The 21,426-nt window shown below is 41.4% G+C and overlaps 1 protein-coding gene across 2 annotated transcripts in view; it reads right to left on the reverse strand.

The window, feature by feature from the left end:
- Nucleotides 1-583: 583 nt before the first annotated feature.
- The window catches only part of LOC116053954 (protein FAM214B), a 31,114-nt gene continuing 10,271 nt past the window's right edge, over nt 584-21,426 (reverse strand). Inside the window, exons 2-11 of one of the 2 annotated variants that reach the window (XM_031305181.2) lie at nt 17,276-17,446; nt 10,325-10,511; nt 9,764-9,968; nt 7,537-8,862; nt 5,296-5,354; nt 4,851-4,950; nt 3,490-3,648; nt 2,500-2,568; nt 2,079-2,284; nt 584-1,792 (exon numbers count right to left, since the gene is read on the reverse strand). In XM_031305181.2, the coding sequence (XP_031161041.1) occupies nt 1,639-1,792; nt 2,079-2,284; nt 2,500-2,568; nt 3,490-3,648; nt 4,851-4,950; nt 5,296-5,354; nt 7,537-8,694 (1,905 nt within the window). In that variant the 5' untranslated portion in view covers nt 8,695-8,862; nt 9,764-9,968; nt 10,325-10,511; nt 17,276-17,446 and the 3' untranslated portion in view covers nt 584-1,638. The remainder of the gene's footprint in view (nt 1,793-2,078; nt 2,285-2,499; nt 2,569-3,489; nt 3,649-4,850; nt 4,951-5,295; nt 5,355-7,536; nt 8,863-9,763; nt 9,969-10,324; nt 10,512-17,275; nt 17,447-21,426) is intronic. The other variant, XM_031305182.2, reaches the window with a different exon arrangement.

Here is a 21,426-nt window from a genome sequence, read left to right on the forward strand (position 1 = left end):
TCCTGTGTCTCTGGACACTTTTTGGGGAATTTTAGCTTTTAATAGACAGGTCAGACTCGAACCCTGAGCTGCTGCGTTGAGGACTGAGCCTCTGCATATGGGCACCTGCTCTTCCAGGTGAGCTACCCAGGCACCCATTTATATTCAAATTTAACGGAAAGCCTGCATTGCATACTGAAGGTATGGAGTTTGATAGACATGGATGTTTATAAGGCAGGGACGGTCTCATGAAAGAAGAAATCAAATTGCATTATGGGAAGTGTAGGTAAACAGTGTTTTTTTAATCAAAAACCACAACAAAGACAGGTGCTACTCGCCAGTCGCAGAGTTTATTCTTTTAAATATACATAGACTTTTCCCCCATATTAAATACCCCACCACCCTTCCCTTCCTCATCATTCCTCCCTCCTCCCATTTCTTCCCTCACTCTGAATTCTTTGCTTTCAATCTCTGTCCCGTCCCCCCCCTCCAGAGAGAAAGCTTGTCTGGCTGAAAAACACACTCTACTTTGTGCAGCATATTGCTTATTAAGACATTTGCGAAACATAAATTAAAAATACTACAGCTTGTTGTTTATTTTTTCCATTTTCTGCTCCAACATCAGACTGCTTTGAAGATAATCTAAAAAAAGAAAAAAATTAAAAAGAAAACAGCACAGTGTCCCTCAGTCTGGCTACATAAAATTAACTGGATTCCCCTGTTTTTCATTGACATGGTATGACCCTCCTGGCTTGAAGTGTACACAGTGGTCTGTACCATGGTAGGTGACATGGTAAGAAGAGAAATGTATTCCTCAACACTTGTCCTGAGTTTGGTCAAATCATGCCGGTGTGTTTTTTTTTTTTTTTAAATCATGTGTTAAATGGTAAGACATCTGGTCAAGATAGCCAATTCCATTTCAGCCTTGGCTTTCACTAGTGTTTGTGTCTCAGCTCATATCCTCTCTGCTGGTCAGAAAGTGTATTATTGTGTGAAAAGTGGGGGAGGGGTTACAATTTTCTTAACCCTACAATCAGGGCTGTGCTTATTGTTTGTGGCCTTTTGAAAGTTTTGAAAATTATTGGTCCGATGAAGCGGTTGGAGCTGCAGGCAGAGTGAAGGACAGTGTGATACGGCACTAGAGGAAAATTCAGGTGTGTAAGTCACAAGGCATGCATGTTAACACTGAACTCAGAGTCACCACCAGAAGTGTTGCAGCTGTGATGTGTGTAGTAAGTGTTTCTGAGTGAATCTGTTTGTGTGGTGTGTGTGGTGTGTGTGTGTCTTTCTCTGTACAGATGAAGATGTTGTAAAAGTCCTGCTTTTGACTGCATACAGGCAGCGTTTCTAATATTGTTTTATATTTTCAATAAATGGAAGATACAAGGACTGCCATGTTTGCTTGATCGAAATTTTCTATCACCAATTTGTTTTGACTGTCTGAATTTTCAATGGTGAATAAATGCATAAAAGGGGGACTTTTACTATCACCAACACTGTCTCATATGTGCATGTGTGTCTTGTGTGCATGTGGTGTGTCTCATCAAGTCTTATCAAGTTTTGTGTCCATCATTCTAGCAGTCTGTCTATTTTCCTCCCTCCGTAAAGCACAGGAGGGGCTGTGTTGGCTTTGGGGAGGGTCAAAGGGTGAAGCTGGGGTCACACGCGGGGGGAGTATTTAGGGTTTCTTGGCACCTCGGTGAAAGATTTCAACTCATAAGGGATCCCTGTGTCCACTTCGATGGATTTGCGGGAGAATAGCAGCCGGATATCATTGTGCAAGTAGATCTTCCCAGATTTGGAGCTCTGGAATCTAACGAAAAAAAATGTGTTAGAAAAAACATTGAAACATTTTCAAAAGGCATTATGTACTTACGTGTACACACTTAAAGTGTGTAACATCATAATATTATCTAGAATAGTTCCCCTGTGTTTCTTATTAGGGATATTTCAATTAAGCTTTTTCAGTTATTATTGTAATCCTATGGTACTTTTCCAGATATCACGCCACAGCTAGTAAAACAGAATGTAATCATTCAAGTGTTAATAAAACAACAGGTGTAAAAATTGAATGCAGACAGCTGAAATCTCAGTCATACCTGAGATGAATCAGGTAGCAGAGAATCTTCTTCCTGTCTAGCACTCCGCCCCCTGGAGACGTCTCGCCTTTCCCCTCAACCCCCTCCTCTACAGGCACCAGGAAGATACGGTGGCGCAGGAAGGTCATGTGATTAACGGGCATGTCGCCGAAGTTGTAGGTCACCAGAAACATCTTCACCACAGTTTTGTTGGGATTAAATAAGGTCTGAGAACAGATGTCAGACCAAAGTCAGCATTCCAAACAGCAAAAATACGACCAGGAGGTAATGTTTTTTATTCAAACCACCAATAAACTACTGCTGTTAGTTTCATCCTTGCAATGACACCACCCTTATAGCATGAATATCATGACACCAACATATTCCATGTTGTTTTCCTGAGCAAAGAATGAGAGGAGGATGAAAGAAAAGACAAACTTACCACTTGAATGGTCCCTGCTTTGGGTATGCTATATCCTTTCTTTCCAAGAGGCTCAAGGGATATCACCCCCTGTGAGGGAGAGAGACACACAGCACTGATTAAATGTCCTCAATCACTGTAAAGGCAAAATAACTCATTATTTGGTACATGTGAATTGCTGTGAACTTCTATATCAGGATCAGGATGTAGAAGAAATGTGCTAAAATGGAGCAGCAGTATGACAGCAGTATTAGTAGTAATAGTAATTTCTGATTTGATCCACTTAAACACATCTATATAGGTTATGCATGTAAAACCAATTCCTCATCAGAACCGCTAAACACACATAAAGAAATCTAAAATAACTACATCATGCCGTAGTTACAAAGGCGCCTACACAGGGAGTCATATAATGTTAAATGCCAATTACCAGTTCAAAGAACTGAATCAAAAGAGGCCTCACATTCACCACTTTTATACACAGCAATTTAAAATCAACATGAGGCATAAAGCTAAGAAAGTGAAAACAGCTGGTTTCCAAATGGTCCAGTGTAATAACAGACGCAGTTTAAGACTTCTTGTGAGCAGGATTCAAGTTGTTCACATATTAATGCTGGTCCTACCTTGCTTTGTACTTGGTGATCTTATGTTATATGATTATATGTGTAATTAATATATATAGTATTCAGTGCTGATGTGGACAGACAAAAGGCTTCACGATATATGCAGGAAAGGAAAAACACGCCACGTATTCTTTTACATCTGGTTCTAAAGAAGCAAGCCAACATCAACCTTGTTGAAGCCAATTCTATATCTGTTATTGTTTTAGGTAGTTGTTCTGATCTCTACTTTTGCATAGTTTTTCTTTTAATGAGTGTATTATTGTCATATTGTCACAGCAAACACACTACCTGCCATGTGCAATAAACAGTGTTGACTTATTGTTTGTGATTGACTAAGCGTGCACACTACTACTACCACACACACACACACACACACACACACACAGACCAGGAAGGGTGAGGGTGCGCTGTGCTCTGAGATGTCGTAGTACGTAACCTGCACCGGCAGGGTTACGTGCTGTGGGCAATAGGAGCCACTGGCACCAATCTCCGCCGTGAAGCCTTCGATCCAGCCTGACGGGGAGAATCGTCCCTTCAGTATGGACTCCTGAAACACACAAGAGAAAGTAGAAGTAAATATATAGTCTTTTTTTAATTTAGGGCTTAAACATTTACTGCTGCACTCCAAGTCAAGTTAGGCCAAAGAATCAGAAAAAATCCATAGAAGTACACATTGCGTGTATTTATTTTAATTAAAACCAAAGCAGTGTTCAACACAGTGATAAAATATGCAACAATGTGAGCCAAGAGGAGGATATTTTGAAAGTATTAAATCGTGAGCTAACATTATTAGCATTACATTGTTACCTGTTTTACCTTATATTAATGCTGATATATTATGATCCTGTCTTAAAATAAGCAATGCTAAGGAGTAAAGCAAATATCATAGATATCTTAACCATGTCATTTTGGCACTAACTTATTTTCTGCATTTACTGTTAGTTCTTATAATCCCAGGCGAGGCTCTGCAACCATTCGAAAAACAGCTACTGTAGGCCTGTTTACACATAGAGGAGGACCCCCAAAATAAGATTTCAGCACTGCAAAGATCTCCAACAATTGTGTTCTTTTCACTGATATTCAGATATGCAGGGCATAGTCAAAAATAACAACTTTCCAATATTTTGCAATGTATTGTGAAAATTGTTGAAATTCCATCCATGAAGTCCTGTTTAAATACAATGTTTAATAAATAATTGAACGTGTGAATTGATTTTTTCAAAAGGTAGTGAATAAATACTGTTTTGTGCTTTTTGCCCTCTCCCTGCACATCACTTTCCATTATCATTTTAATGTAATTTGTAAATTTGCAAATAAATAAACTTAAACTCGGACATGCCCAGTGCATCAGGACAGTCACAATGTCTATGCATTTCATTAATGTCCCAATAACAAGACTAAATCAAGACTTACAAGTGCTTTTGTTGACACATCACTGTCATAGAATTCATTTATACGTTTTAGCATTGAGATCATGGTTGGTGGTGATGCTGTATGTAAGGGATAATGTAGAGCGAGGCGGTCGTTATAGCCAATACAACCCCAACAGGGTGATCAGGACCCCGATGGGAAGCCGTGTAATAATGCATTATATTGAAAGGTCTTTCTTATATTCCTTACCCACATGTACAGTATGTAAATGGGAAGGACAAGATATTAGGAACACCTCTAGACCATGGATACCAGCGCCATCTTTGACCTGCAGTTACTTGTGTCTCCTGAAGTTATTAGAATGTTTAACATTTGTACCTCAAAGTTGCCAAGCAGAGATCTGCTGATGGAAGATGAGGGCCAACTGGAACGTGTGGAGCGGCTGGTGTCTGTGTGTCTGCCGCTGCGCAGCTGCCGACTGAATATGACCACAAACACAAAGACCAGTGGTTAGTGGTTAAGATTACACTAATTTTGTCTTAACCAACATGTGACATGCCTCTGAGTGTGTGAGTATTCAAGCCTAGACAAAAAAAACTTTAACTCGCACTCAAAACTTCCACCTTCTTTATAGATGTTGACTTGATGTGTATGGATGCATCTCATCCATAAACATGTGAGCATGTTCTTAAACTCTAACCCCATGCACCTGCTGAAGTTTAAAAAGTGTTCCCTTAATCCCTTTTAGAAGCGCTAGTCTTTTTCATATTGATATTTATAATTCAATTATATAACTTTGTCGGAAATATGATGGAGCACTCACCTTTTCAGCCGCAGCCCACTTTTTAGCCGTCTCCCTGATCTTGTGCAGTCTGTGGTGGTCTGAACAAAGAGAGGGAAAAAAAAGGAAATTATGACTTGTCTTTCGCTATAAATGTCCTGATTTATGTCAGCCAATAGCTATTCACAAATGAGAAACTTGCTCGAAATGCTAAAAAAATTCTCAATACACAGAAGAAATAAAGATACTCAAATAAAGATTAAATGGGCGTGTGTTAGTGTTTCTGTGTTCATGTGAGAGTAATTTACTGTATATGTGTAATTGTGTATTTCAGGTGTCCTCTTACTTACTGAGCACTGACTTTTGGATGTTGCATCACACGCATAAACATTTCCCATTTCCAGGCTGCCGTTCATCGTAAAGGCCACCCAACTCTCAGATGACTCGTCACTAGCCAAACCTATGCTACCTGTTAGGCATTTGCTCACAGAACACCTTTTACTCATGGTTAGCCTATTGGTATTAGCTAACGCTTGGTTACACTGGCTCTCTACAGAGCTTGGAGCTCTTTGTCAGCTTGTCGTCTCATCGTCACACTCGATCAAAACCACAGACGGCATTTTGAAATATCCTCGTCTCCCCTTTCTGTGTCTGTTAAATATCTTTATCTAACCTTTATTTACTGAAATATCACCTGTTACAGTTTAGCCTGGTTCCTTTTCTTTTACTGTCCCCTAGGTCCCTAATTTGTGTCCTTGAGTCTCTGTTTCTCCCTGTGCTTCCCTCACACATACTCTAAACACCTCTAGTCACAATGAGCCCACCACTGTATGAAACCTAACCAGTGAACCCTATTGTCATCATTTGCACACACACACACACACACACACACACAGGTCTTTCTGGCCTCCCAATGTTCAAAAGTGGCCAATTCACTTCCAGAACCATTTTTTAAGCGGGATGTACGTGTGTGTGTGTGTGTGTGTGTGTGTGTGTGTGTGTGTGTGTGTGTGTGTGTTTGTGTTTGTGTTTGTGTTTATGTGTGTGCATGTGTATGAGAGACACAGCACACTCATGTCAGGGAACAATGGACCCTCCCTCAATGGGCTTTATTCTGGAGCTACTCAGCCTGTTCCAGTGTGGCGTGATAATGAGCTGGCCATCACTTAATTCTTTCACATTTACTCGTTCTTTTAGTTTCTCTATATTTATGTCTCAGCCTCTTTTCCAGGACTGTCAAGGCTCACAGATGTCTTTCCATCAACCACTGACTTTGAACGGCTATTCCTTATTCTGCATTCAAGGTTTTAGAAACCTCCGCATACGCTGGTCTCTATGTTTTTTTGGTCTAAAAGCCTGGTTTTTGCATATAAAATCACCTAGAGCTTCTTTCTCGTGGTAGTTAATTAGGTTTGGAAAACTGGGTAACACTTGAAGGTATCTACATAAGAGTGACATGACACTGTCATGACACACATACACAACTACAGCCGCGCGAGCTGTAGTTCCAATGAGACAACCTGTAGAAGGACCGAAGAGGGAAAAGTTACATAGTATGCCTTTAACCTGCCTTTAATATTTGACCTTCTTTTAAACAGCTTTTATATAACCAAACTTGGTTTTTTAAGGAGGTTTTAAAGTGTTTTAATCACACCAGTGGTCCCCTTGTGCCCGTGGCCCTCGCAGCGCCCATCCTGGGCGTTGTGTTTTAACCCTAATCTAACCCTAACCATAACTTGTCATGACAAAAAACGAATGACACTTACTAAAAGAAACGTTATGTCATAAACATTTATGACTTATTTATAATGTTTATGACACAGTGTCATGTCACTCTTATGTAGATACCTTCAAGTAAAGTGTAACCGAAAACTGTATCATCTGGTCATGAAAAAAGAAAAAGAAAAGTCTCAACTCTAAGTTGCTTTCTTCAAGTACTTTATGATATGAATACTATCAGGATTATTGATATTTTGTTACACCTATACATTTCAAACTCTTGCAGTTAAACTTCGCTACTAGGGAACACTTGTTTAGAGCAGCAAACTGCATTTCTGTCACCAAAATACTGAGCAAGGTTTAATTCTGTCTGGCTGCAACTCGTGTGCCAAGGTAACTTGTGAAGTAGCTACTCGGGTGTTACTGTCTTGTAATTACAGCCGAGTTGCATAACAGCTAACGATAGCTATTAGCTAGTACAGTTGCTGGAACTGATGCACTTGTTTTGGTAACTTAAGGTACTTAAAGAACATTTTCAAAAACAAAGTATGTGAGTGTGCTGACCTTAGGCCGATCCCGTGCAGAAGGAAGCAGGTGGTTCCAGTAAGGGGCAGCTTTAGCATCAGTGCTGCGACATGAGGCCGGGCCAAGTCCTGGAGCCAGCAATGACAGCCTGCTTCTCTTGGATGTGGAGGGTCCCTCATCTTCTGAACATGACTCGCCTGTGTCGCTCGGGGGCAGCAGCCTCTTTTTGGCCGGCCAATGGCCTCCAGAGGATAGCCGGTGGCCATTACTGCTGGGTGTTTTCTCCCAGGAAGCCAGGCCATTTGAGGATGAGGAGGCAGTCTGGGTGGCACTTCGCTCAGGTGGGGAGGATTCAAGTCCAACTTCCCATTCAGTGGCCTCCCCTGGCTCCTGCAGCTCTGTGTGGTGTGGTGGGGAGAAAGGGCCTGGAGGGCTGGTGGGACTGGCGGGATTGGGAGTCTCATAAGTGGACATTTCATATAAGTGGGGGCTGGGCTGGCCTCCAGATGAGCCATTACTACAGCTCTCATTTGCAGGGCTACCTAGTGAGTAGGTGGGTGTGTGGCCCCCGTTAGGTGACTCAGTCCTGGATGAACTATGTGGGTCACACATTGGGGGTGATTTAGGTGAGAGTGGAGAAAATACATCAGGAATGGGCCTGTCATGATTGTGCTGAGTTGGCCGTCGGGAAGGGTTGTGGCTTGGGGAGAGGGGTGGAGACCTGGGTGACAGTCCCCCCTCAGATTCTCTGTGCTCCATCTGTGTGCAAGAGTATACAGAACCAGGCCCACTAGGGCCCATCGCTAAACCCATCCCAACACCTTGAGCTGGGGCTGGCCCACACAGCACCCCCCCCTCCAATGCCTCCTCCTGGTCTGTGGAGTCGCCCAGGTGGGGGCGCTTATGAGTCAATTGGGGCTCCTCTTGCCCCCTTTTCCCACCCAACCGGACAGGCCTCTGTTGGGCATCAGTGTGGGATTCTGTGGAGGTAGAAAATCCCCCCAACTGGGAGAAAATGGAGAGCTGGTAGACCTTTTGGAGCCGCAACTGCTCCTGGCCAAAGTGCCTGGGCGTCCCCGATCTGACACCAGGGTCAAGGCCCTGTGTTGGGGCTTCAGGTGGAGGCAGGTCCCCCTCCTGGGCTGAAAGCTCTAATGGAGCCTTTTTGTGGGCTAACTCCACATGAATGTGCCGCATGGTTTCTATGCTGGAGGATAAGAGTCTTGACTAATTTGCAACAGGGTCAAGTAGGTCCTCACAAGTGCCAGGACGCAGAGTAAAATGTTCCACAGGAAAAGGAAGTCCTATACTTCCTGCTGTGATGTTGTCAAACAGTGAGAATTAGGAAGCTGAGCCGCACAGCACCTGAGAGGAACAAAATACAGCATTACTATTCAGGAGATATTACAACAATAATAGCAGACTGTATGAGTAATGGAAAACATAAAATAGCATGATAAAATTAAAAGGGGCAAGAAGGCACTGAGCCTTTCTAAGCTGTCAAGCTGTGAGAATGTTTAACGATAAGTTTAATTTAGGATCTGTCTTTTGGTTCTAAAAATATGTTTGTTGCATTACACACTGCACATTTTGCAACATATTTGAATGGAATTATTAGCACATCACATATGGTATGCAGGTTATCCTGTCTTTCACAGTTCTCCACATAAGTACTGACTGATGCCATAGACAAACAGCATAAATCGCATCAAGCAATATCCATTATAAACACCCCTCAGGTCTGGTACATGCTAAATAATGACATTCATTTCAGCCAGGTATTGCCGAACACTCAGAAAAAATGCAGGACTATATAATAAAAAAAGATACCAGCTTGAAGAAAAAAAAAAAATAGTTAAAGCTGGGAGGCTAAATCCCTTTTTGCTAATTTCTTTATTGTGTCTGCAAAGGAATGTTGTGCCTCTGATTCTTGGTTTTGACACACTGCCTTAACACTTAAAATGAAATGACTATGATGCAATGATTTCACTATGTCATGGTGTTAAATCTTTTCTGCCCTGAGAAAATATTCTTGCTACAAAAGCCAAGGGAAGTCAGGTACTTATAGTTATAGATATAGTTTGATTGAACATAAAATCTAAACACCAGTCAGGACATTTCAGCTTTAAAACCGTATGAAAATACAGCCCTTTAATTGCATTAATGGGCCGCTATATAAATGCAATTTAGGCAAGGCATAAGCCTAATTTCTCTCCTGCCAAATTGATTATTATATTGAAGACAATGCACAAAATCAGCATCTCACCTCTGTGCCTGTCCTTGTCTAATTCTGCCCGTGTGGACAACGTGCATCTGGCACAACATCTGGAGGTTGTGTTTAAAATGGTCTACTAAAGGAATCTGTTTATCTCCATGGCAGCTGCCACAAAGCGACGCCAACATCCCAAGATTGGTAATCATGAAACAGTAAGGACTCCAGAGGAAGCAGGAGTGGGCACAGAAGATACGACCTGAGGAGAAATAAAAAAAGTTTGTTGGTTAAACATTAAAATACATTAAACTAAGACCATGATAGATACTATAGTTTATGATTTGATGTTACTGCAGTGTGTTTCTGTGTAACATTGCAAGAAAGCTGAAGATATTCCTCTTTTGACTGCAAGCTTGTCCAACACTTTTTCCAAGAATAAAACAAGTTATGATTTATTTTAACCATTAGAAATTACAAGCAACTTAGTCAGGCAACCAGTTGGGTCAGTACACATCAACTGCATTGTGTCTGTTTGTAGAAAGAAAGACATTTAATATAAAATGGTCTATGATAAGTGCCTTAGTTAAAATCCTCATCCTGAAGGCTAAAACTTACCAGAGGGGCAGAGTGTCAGTGATGCAGGAGGCTCTTGAGAGGAAATGTCTCTGAACTGGAATCGGAAATAACACTATTGGGGCAGCCTCTGTGATTGGCTGATAGCCGGACACGCCCTCCTTGGTCACCTGGGCGTGGGGTGTTGCACGGCTGTGACATCATGACTGGGTCATTCCACCCAGAATCCCTGAAGAGAAAGAAATACATAGAAACTAATCAAATAAGTGGTCATCCAGTTGCTTACCACTAACAGTAGAACAGACAATTCTTCCTGAAAACACACACACACACACACACACACACACACACACACACACACACACACACACACACACACACACACACACACACACACACACACACACACACACACACACACACACACACACACACACAGATTATGACTGATATACTGATGCACATATTCAGAATTACACCAAAGAGAGCCACAGAAACACATACCTGCATATTAAACAGACATTTACTGTAGACGAATGCACACTTATTGTGCAAACACAGCAAGTTTGGAAATTAATATTACTACTACTACTACTACTACTAGTCTGTTACTGAACTTATAAAGAATAATACAACATACAAATCAATCAAATAATCAGTCTATTGTGAAGTACTTAACAAGTCAAATTAGGGAGAAATATTTCTCTCATTTTCTTTTCATTTTGAGTACAATCCACAAAATCCAGTTCTAACTTGTTGGCACTTAAGTGGACCAAGGCCAAGAGAATCGGGTGTTTCCTGACCCACTTGGACCAGAACTTGGGAATGTGAAGGTGGGGGGGGGGGCAACAGTGAGCTGTTGCCATGCCAACCAGTAGCCCAAGGATAACGGCTCCTTTGTGTTTTGCCACAAAGAAAGAGACGCAGAGCTACAGAGGGGGGTGCTGGGGGGCAGGGGGAGAACGGCAAAGATGCTCCTCCAAGAAAATGTCTCTCAAAATGGCTGTGATCCATGAGGTATGTACAGCCAGCCAGAAATTTCAACACACTGTGATAAAGGTTTATGTTCTTTTCGCCGAAAGCAGGAAAAAAGCATTTGATTGACATGCTTAGACATTTCATCCAAAGCTTGAAATGTAACAGTTTTTGGAGGAGTTTTGAAATTAGCCAAGAATGCTAATCTGACTAACACCATGCTGACACCCATTTAAATTAGTAAAAAAGAGAAATACAGTTCTGTTCAGTTACTTCACTTTATAGTATTTGCTTTTGAATCATCATGACGCGATCCATTTTGTACACAGAAGTGATGACATGGGCCTAAAGATCGGAGAGTTGTTCATAGGTATTTTTCACTAGATTGAAACACACCTGAAATGTATCCACTGGTGAAACTGTAAGGGATGTTGAATAAAATCCCCAAATTGCTATACAATTATGTAATGATCAAAATAATCATACTTATCTAGCTGCACTCCAGGTAACCTGTAGCAGATGTTTAAATTACTTGACTGAACATTTTTTATTATATGAGCATGTACTGTATTGTGCTTCATATATTTTCTCAAAACAAATTCTCCATTCATTTGGGATAATACAGTCTTCAACAAGAAGGGGGGGGGCATCTGTTCAAGATGACATAAGATGAAAAGGGATCCAGACAAACATAAAAGGGGAAGTAGAGACAGACTGACCCCCCCTGACTGAGTTGATATACAACTGCAGTATAATGGTATATTATCAGGTAAGAATGCTTTTCTACCAAAGAATCGGTGGAGATAATGTCAGGAGTGAAGCCTTCGTCACCTGTAATTACTCACATGACATATGGACCCTATGCAAGTGCCTCTCCCATAATTCTTAACAATCCAAGATGGGGCAGGTTTAGCTTTTTTTTTTTACTTTACACCACAGGAAAAAAAAAACAATCTGAAATAAATAACCTACTAGTATTCAAAACATTTATAGCACAAATGCCATTGAAATTCCACTGCTATAACTCATTGTTTTTTTGCTGGAATTAGGCTAACATGAACAGGAGGGAACATGGCAATATCTCTATAGGTTCTGAACAAATGTAAGTGTCATATATCAACTGCTGCCCAAGCCAGGATATTTGAAAGACAAATGCTGTAAACCAGATTATTTTGCTGATATCTCTAGGGGTTGGGGACAGCCTTGGGCCAAAACAGAACTGCCCCGGTTAACAGGCATCTCATTACCGAGTAATTAACAAAAGATAAATAAGAGTAGCAAAGATTCATTGATTAATAATAATCGATAGTTGACTAATTGATTAATTGAATCGTCAACTATTCTGATAATCAATTAATTGGTTTGAGTCTCTGATTCCACTCCTCTGTGACAGTAAACTGAATATCTTTGAGTTGTGAACAAAACAAGACATTTGAGGATGTCATTAGCATTGGGAAACACAGTGACATTTTTCACCATTTTTATAGACCAACGAAGAAGACAGGTGGAGTCTCCACAGTGAGCACCCAGAGGCGGACACGGAGTGGGGGATGGGAAAGAATGGGAGAGGAGTCAGCAATGAGTATTTATAGTCATTGCCTATGTCATAATTCACTGGGAGAACCCAAAGGCTCTGTGCTAGTTCCCACTTGATTTCTGGCCTTGTTTTGAACTTACTGAACAGGAGGCTGGTAGAGGCTACTCAACCCTTTTCAGGCTTGATCCAGGAGCCAACAAAGGAGGGGGGGGGGGAACTCTGGCTTCACCCTAATAAAAACGTTTCAAGTTGCTGGGCATGTGCGCCAACTCAGACTTGAGAACTTAAAAGCTCTATTACTGCATTGCAGAACATACCGCACCTGCCCCCTTAGACAATGCTCCCATATCCACCTCTAATCTATTTGTACAATCTGATTTTTGTTAAAATGCACATGACCTGTGCACATTTACTGTGTGCCACTCACAGTCAAGAATATGAAAAAAAAACACCTGGAATAGTCTATACAAAACTACTGCAAACCTACTTTTTGCCACTTAGTGAACTAATTTTGCCAATATGGGTAAATGAAACATTTTCTTTCTTATCTGTATAACATCATTACATGTTCCCTTTAAAAACAAATCATTAATAGCTATCATTACCTTCAAAAAGGTAATGACCCTTGAAATTCACCTAACATTTTCTTGATTGAACGCTGATGACCTGATATCTGGAAGTCGCCCTGCAAGCAATTATTCAGAAAGAGACAGATAAGAATAGAAATGGTGATATGACAAAGGAATGAGAAATGCCTGACAGAGGGAAACACACAGACAGAGAGATAGAGAAACAGCCAGCCAAAGACCTTGACGAAGGTATAAATCACAGACTGTATAAAACATGCAGCAGGAGCAGGTAGATCTCCTGTGTCAAGGTGCAGGTCTGAGTGTTCATGGCTATAGTGCATAAACCAGCAATCTGAGACGTGTTAGCACACAGCCTAAAAATTAAGATGTGCCAAATGGCATATCAGTGAGCATTTTCAGTTAAAAGAAACTTAAAATATAATTTCTTAAAAATGGTCCAGTGGACAAATAGCAAAATATCAGCAAAGACAGCAGGGCTATACAACGGAATGTAGCCTATGTGACTGATTAAATTAAACTGCTCAACAATGTTTTTGGTTGGGAAGAAACCCACACAAATAACTAATTAATTAACTCAAGCTAGTCCTGTTATACTCAGTCACACTTTAGGTGTGTTTTATTTGCATGCACAAAGGAGAAGGAAATAAAATGTGTGTGGGTGAAAAGACAAATAAGGAAAAGGGTGAAAAACAATAACAGAGGCTGCTTGGGCACAGAAACCCAATGATATGAAGATTCAGTAAAGTGGTGAATGGGACCAAGACTAAATACATTTAAAAGAGGTACCATTTGCTTGAGCATAGATCAGGATCAAAATGAGAATAGACTGAGTAATGTTTACAAAAACATTGAAATGGGAAATTATTTTCCAAAAGAAGTAAGCTAAGGACAACAATATGCATTTATTAACTACCTGTATCCACAGCAGAACATAAGAGAAAATACAACGCTAGCAATTATGTCCTAATGTAATTATTTAGGAGATTTTGTTTGCAGTCTAAAACCTGATCTGACTACTAGATGTTATTTAGGATTCAACAAGTTCACCCCATCCCAACCGAAGCAATGGCATCCAGGAACACTAGCGCTATAACAGCGGTTCGGCGATTTTCCGCAGGGTTGTGCGCCGGGGGGAGTGTCAATGAAACAGCCCATTTGTGTGACGTCATGTTGTGTTCCCAATGTAGCACAAGTAGACTTTATATTTCACAAATACTGTTTTCCGTCAGAATGTTTATAGAGCTCGACGTTTCCTACTGCACTTAAAGGGAGCTTCATTCATAATGAATGGAAAGACCTTCGTTTTAGCCGCACCATCTGACACCTGACGCAGGCTGTGTAAATGCCCACTTACTGGGACTGAGCTCAAAAGGGTTCAACGCCTTTGTCAAAGGCCAATATGTTAGATGACTTGTAGCGCATCAGGAGGACCAGCTATGTTTAATTTTATCATCATGAGAGAGCTGGTGGTAAAAGGTTAACACAAAGGCAAACAAGGTGCTAATCTACATATGGCAAATGATTTGCTCACACTAGGTAAGTTCCACTGAACAGCCTGTTAAGAGAATTAGAATGAGCCCCTAATCAATTATTGGAGTGGCAACTGGAACATCTGCAAAACAGAACATACCCTGACATTTGGCCTTTTTTGGCCATTTGCGCCTTCTTTACAACACCCAGATGCCACGCGCACCCACGCGTTATGTTATACAGGTATGTAGTAATGTAGATCCACAACATTCAAAAGCCAAATTCACCCATTTTCAACATATGTTTTTCATCCCCTTGAGGTAATGATAGTAAAAAAAGTTTCTAATTGGCCGGGCTGGATAATTGCTCACTAATATGCCGTGGACACTAATATTTTCATGGTTTCTTTTATTTCTTACAGAGACACTGTGCACCAACGCAATGCCACAGTGATCAAAGAGCAAGGTTTTTCGTCTGTGCTTGCGTTTATTTTATTTCATCCTAAACACATAAAAGCATACCTATTCATTAAGAAGGGCAACATTCTGTAAATGTCTTTCTTACTAGATGTGGATTGCAACTGTATTAGCTTATGACAAAATCACCCATCACCCACAAAAGTTAATTCATTTTTTGTTATAATTTTTTTGCCAACCTACCCCCTAACAAGCAATAAGGTGGCATTTGGCTTTTGGATGTGGTTAATTCTCCACCCTGTTATAGACTAGGCTATATCCACACTAATGCAGGGTTTTTTTGCGTCCACATTACTGCGAGTACCTAAAATGGAGACATTTCGAAACGCTGCTGACCCCGTTAAAGTTTGGGTTTGCGTTGTAGTCTTGACGGGCAGACGGACTAGGGTAGGCTTGCATACCTTTCAGTAACAGTTCCAACTCGTCGATCCAAGCACATAAATCCCTGGTCTTACATTACGACATACCATTGTTGTTCTTTCTCGAAAGTGTTTTCAACTCCATGATTTTCAATCGCAGAGTAACTTTAAACAATCTGCTTCCTGTTCTCACCGACACATGCATGCACAGTGTATTCGAATGGTCGTGTGATATGCGTTTTCAGACGTGTTAATATGGATGGAGATCATTTCTGATAGAAAGCCTAAACCAGGCCCCCTGGAAGTGCGCCAGGCTTTGAAGCAAATTTAACATAGTGGCCAAACAGTGGAATTGAAGCAAATTTAACATAGTGGCCAAACAGTGGAATTGCAACTCGTTGATTTAGACGTCTGTAAATCAGAGGATCTTTTTTTTTTTGAGCGTCACAACCCCTGCAAAATGACTCATTTTACTATCAGAGTTTGATCCATTTGGTCCGATAACATTTGGAAAGTCTAGAAGAGAGAACATTTTAATAATTTTTCCCCACTCAAGCTAGCGGACCGCTAAACTGGAAGTACAGGCCGCACAGTTGAAGCCGTGCTGATCATCTGGGTCATTATTGGCTCAATGATGGCTTCATGCACCACTGAGTAACTCTTAAAGAAATGAACAGGGCTTGCGTGGATGAAGACAATTTTTGTTTCAAAACACTGTTTAAAAATTAAAATGTACTAGTGTGGATATAGCAACTTACTTATTTTCAATGAATGACATGAGCTCATCATCTTGAATTTGCCTTTTGTGAAAACTCTTGTCTCTAGCTGCTAGTTGCACTCTGCCCTCCTTGTGTCCTCAGTGCACTCTTTACACCCAGCCTATAACAGAGGTGTGATAGCGTCAGCATGAAGTTAGCAGCCTCCCAAATGCACCGATTGTCTCATCAACTTTGAGCAGAACCCCGCCCGAGAGCAACTCCCAGGCCTGTGCTGTGCCTGGAAGCTGATAAACATAAAGACACACACACACACACTTATATGCACATTCTCTAACACAAAAAAAGTTGCTCAGTAATCCTGCAAACAATCACCTGTTGATTAGATTACAGGAGCCATCTAGAGAGAGAGAGAGAGAGAGAGAGAGAGAGAGAGAGAGAGAGAGAGAGAGAGTGTGTGTGTGTGTGTGTGTGTGTGTGTGTGTGTGTGTGTGTGTGTGTGTGTGTGTGTGTATCAGGCAAAACAGAAGACAGGAAGCAACAAAGAAAGAACAGAAAGTGACAGGAGACAGGTTATGTTAACTGAAACTGAGACAGTGCTACACCAAACAGACATAGAGTACTCAGGCGGGGTAGTCAGGACAGTCTAAACTAAGCTGGCTCAGTGACATAGTTGCTGAGAATGCTGTTTGACACGGGGTCCCTTTCTGTCTCTGCCTCCCTCCGTCCCTCCCTCCCTCCGTCTGTATTTCTGCCTGCTTTTCATGTGGCCATTTTAGGAGACGTTGAGTCACCCAAACCCAGCTGACAATATGACAGGAGCAACATTATTACACTTGGCTTGGCAGCAGGAGAACCTGTGACACTCACCCTCTGAATGATGGGGTTTATCTCGCTGTCTCACTCTCTGTCTCTCTCCTTCCTTCCTCTGTGAGTTTGGTGGCTGGATGGGTAACTCTGCTGCCTCTTTCTGTCCTCTGTGTTTCTATTTCCTCTTGGTCAGGCTGCTCTCCGGTTCGTTCTATCTTCTCTTTTTTCCTCCTGAATAGGTGATGTTGAGAAAGGCAGAGATAAGTCTCTCTCTGCTTGTTTTGTGAGGTATGATAGCCTGCACTAGCTCTCTCTCTCTCTCTCTCTCTCTGTCTCTGTATTTTGTTTTCTTCCTGTCTACCTCCCTCCACCCTAAGTCACACACACAAAACAAAAACCCATCGACAACTCTCACCCCTCACACTCATCTCACTCTTTTCCACTCTTCTTTTCTCTCTCAAGCTCCCCCCCTGCACTTTCTTCCTCTCTCATTTGCGCCCCTCCAAAATAACTTGAATACAAAAGCCTCTTCACATGCTAGCATTCCCCCTTTCCTCTCCTCCCATTTCTCCTCTTCCTCACCCTCTCCTCTCTTCCTCTATCTACTCACAAGCCCCTCCTTTCAACCATTCTGTTGTCTGTGTTTTCTTTCTGTCGTTTCCTCTCAGCTGATAGAGCCAGGCATGCTTTGCTCACTCAGCAGTGAAGACATACAGGAGAAAGAAAGGGGGGGAGGGTGACGCTGACAGCTTATTGGCTAGAGAAAACGGGGGGGTCAGCTGTAGTGACTGAGGTCCTGATTGGCTGGGGGGAGGGAGTGAAAGGGGGGGGGAGGAGGCGTGGGGAAGCAAAACCACGCCCACCTGCTCCTGCTTGGTCTGTTCTGCAGAAGTAGAGAACAGACCAAAGAGCACTTTCCTCAAACGGTGTGTGTGTGTGTGTGTGTGTGTGTGTGTGCGTGTGTGTGTGTGTGTGTGTGTGTGTGTGTTTGTGTGAAAATGTGTTTGCTTGACACCTTCAAGTAGGTTTTGTGTACAGTGTTTAACTTGTATTACATATTCCCATAATGTGTCTGTGTTAGTTGAAAAACAGTTAATAAAAAGGAGGTTAATGCAAACTTCTATGCAATTCATCCTCCCTTTTGTTTGCTGTCTTATTCACTCACACACACTCACATACAAAAGCACTCTGTGTGTAGCATGAAACGTAGGCTACACAGCGCCGACATAAGCACAAAAGCAGAAAGCTTATCTACTGCTAGACTACAGATAGAAAATGAAGTGCATGTGAAAAAGTTTATCAGCTGAGTACCATGAGCAGCCCTTAGCTGTGTGCGTGTGCGTGTGTGTGTGTGTGTGTGTGTGTGTGTGTGTGTGCGTGTGCTTTGCCAACTGTGAGCTAATAAAGAACAGCATGTTGACTAGGCATGAACTATTTCGAACAGTGACGTGGTTAAAGTACACACTGTGCATGCCCGCTCGGACCTCACACTCATTCATTGTGGGTGAAGATTACACAACTTAAAACACTGTGCACAAAACAATCTTCAAAAAAAACATATTTAGCATACAACTTCACCCGGCCCTTACAGACACAAACACACACCTACCAAGTTATGCTTTGCCTTTGTCCTTATTTAGGGAACCAGGATTGACTTGTTAATCAGATGTGCGCTGGTCGAGACATGAGAGACAAACCTAGCGACAGCTTTCTGTCTTTTTTGTTTCAGTCACTGTCTGTCACTGTTTTTCTCTGACTCCTCATATACATCTATCTCCTACTCAGTTTCCATCTGTGACACCCTGAGTCTGTTTCCAGAACCAGTTGCTGCTGCTTTGCTATGTTATCTCTGTCATACAGAAGGATGAAGGGGACATGTGTGTAGTTTTGTGGAGAATGTCATAACCCAAACAAGGCTCTAAGGCCTCCTGCACACTGGCTGTGTGGCATGAGCGTGTCAACTGCGTGGCGTGTCCGTTTTTATTTCGGCTCCCATGTTAAAAGGTTAGAGCTTGCACACTGCCTGCGTGACACGCACGTCTCAGGCGCGGCTCGAGTCGCGTAGAAAACGCGTGCATGCTAGAAATAGGACCCATGCCTATTTTTGACGCAAACGTGTTGGAAGCATTTCCACAAAATAGAATACAAAAAGATGTTTATATGTCATTTTGACACGAATACATTTAATAAATGACATTTTGATGTTTGAAAGTCTCTAGGTTTTGGCATAAATGCAGATATAAATGTAATTAAAAAAATAATAAATAATTAGCGATTTTCAAATACTGCACCTATCAATACAGAACGAAATATTCTGTAGCCTATTTTGCCGTCAATACTGCCGACGCTGTCTTTGCCATAATCAAATCAGTATATATTTATGTTTAACATAGTATTTCATTTTATCAATGGGAAACAAGACAAAGGCTAGCAGCAACAGCAGTGCCACGTCAGACATGTTTCTGGTGTGCAAAGACATAGAAAACGCCACGCAGCCACCACACAACTGACACGCAACAGAAACGCCACGCTCATGCCACACAGCCAGTGTGCAGGAGGCCTAAGTATATAGGGTGTCGCAGGGGCGATTCTGGGATCAGACCTTTAAGGGGCTCAGCCCCTAATGAGAATGTGACACGGATACAGTGCCTTGCAAAAGTGTTAACCCCCACTGGTAAATCAGTCATTTCATTAGCCGATAATCTCTGAGCTAGCTACTAAACAACAACATCAGCTAACGTTTTTTGACAGTATTAACACTATGATGGAACTAAAACTGATACTTTATAAGTCACAGTAAACGACCATTTTGACAAACATTCAGCAATATAAGTTGCTTACGTTTCAATTTGGGTTCTAATTTGCAATCATGAAATTACCAACTTCTTCTCTTTCTCTGGGGACTAACAACGTTAAACTTCACAACCGCACTCCTGCTCACAACCGCACTCCTGCTCTCCCTCTGACAGGTTAGATAGAGCGAGACTCAGCCAAAGGTGGGAGTCTGGCACCATAACCTCCAATTGGCCAAAACTATGTTTCTTGTCGGGGTTACAGGTGCATAGAATCGGCTACACCGACGCAAGATATTAAACCTGTTTCAAGCCCTTTGAACCTGTAATAGTTTGTCCTCTGTCACTAACAGACAAGTTCGCAAACTCTAACTTGAAGCACTTAATTCTTTTTTTTTAATTATTATTATTATTATTATAATTTTTAGGGGGGCTGAGATGAAATTTAGGTTGTACAGATTGTCAAACTCTTCAAGTTTAAGATGTGATTTGGAGTTATTTAAATTTATGTGACTTGAGTTATGTCATTGTAACACTAACATTAGGTTATCACACAATAGTAGAAAGTAGAAATACAAAATTTCTCGTAATCATGAAATAAAGAAAAACTACCTTGCTATATCCAAATATTTCACATGCAAACTTTTTTCTCACTTAAATGTGAAACTGCATTTAAAAACTCAGATACAGATGGTAAGTAACATACAGTATTTATAGAGACAGAGCGCAGATAAGTCTCTCCCCCATCGGAAGGGAAAACAACTCTCTGCTCTCCATTGACCTGTATTGCGTGAAGGTGCCTCCTCATCAATTCCGTCTGCTAGCAAACAACAGAAAAATGCCTAAAAGCTGGTGTGTGATGGGATACACTACCAATATAGTAAATAACCCATTACTTTTATAAGCTGGCGAACCGAAAAACTGAGCTTTTAGGAATACAAAAGTGTATACAAATGTGAGGAATAAGCAGGGGGAATGGGAAGACTGTGGGATCCTGACACTAAGCTAACATTATTATGCCTGTTACGTTTGCAGCAAGCATTTTGTTACCAAGTTAAATATCCAAATATCAGTTTTAGGCTAACTATATTTCTGTAAATTAAGCTAAAGCTTTTTGACAGTATGCAACTTGTGTTATAGTGGAATGTGGACAAATCAGAAAGGTATGCAGCATTATGTCTGCAAGTGCCTTAGCTTGCTAACACATAGCTAATATTAGGTTGCTAAAAATGAACTTGTCCTCTCTGGTAGAAAAGGGGTGCTAAAATAATCCTTTGACATGCTTAAATCTAATCTTTTAGCTAGCTACAGGCACTTTGTTAGCGTTTCAACCCTTAGTTGCATATTTTGACACCAACTGTTTTCCCCTCCAGTGGGCGTGGTTTTCAGAGTATGACGCAATGCGCCCTGTCTCTATTG

Source organism: Sander lucioperca, chromosome 2 (genome assembly GCF_008315115.2).
Source record: "Sander lucioperca isolate FBNREF2018 chromosome 2, SLUC_FBN_1.2, whole genome shotgun sequence".
NCBI lineage: Eukaryota > Metazoa > Chordata > Actinopteri > Perciformes > Percidae > Sander > Sander lucioperca.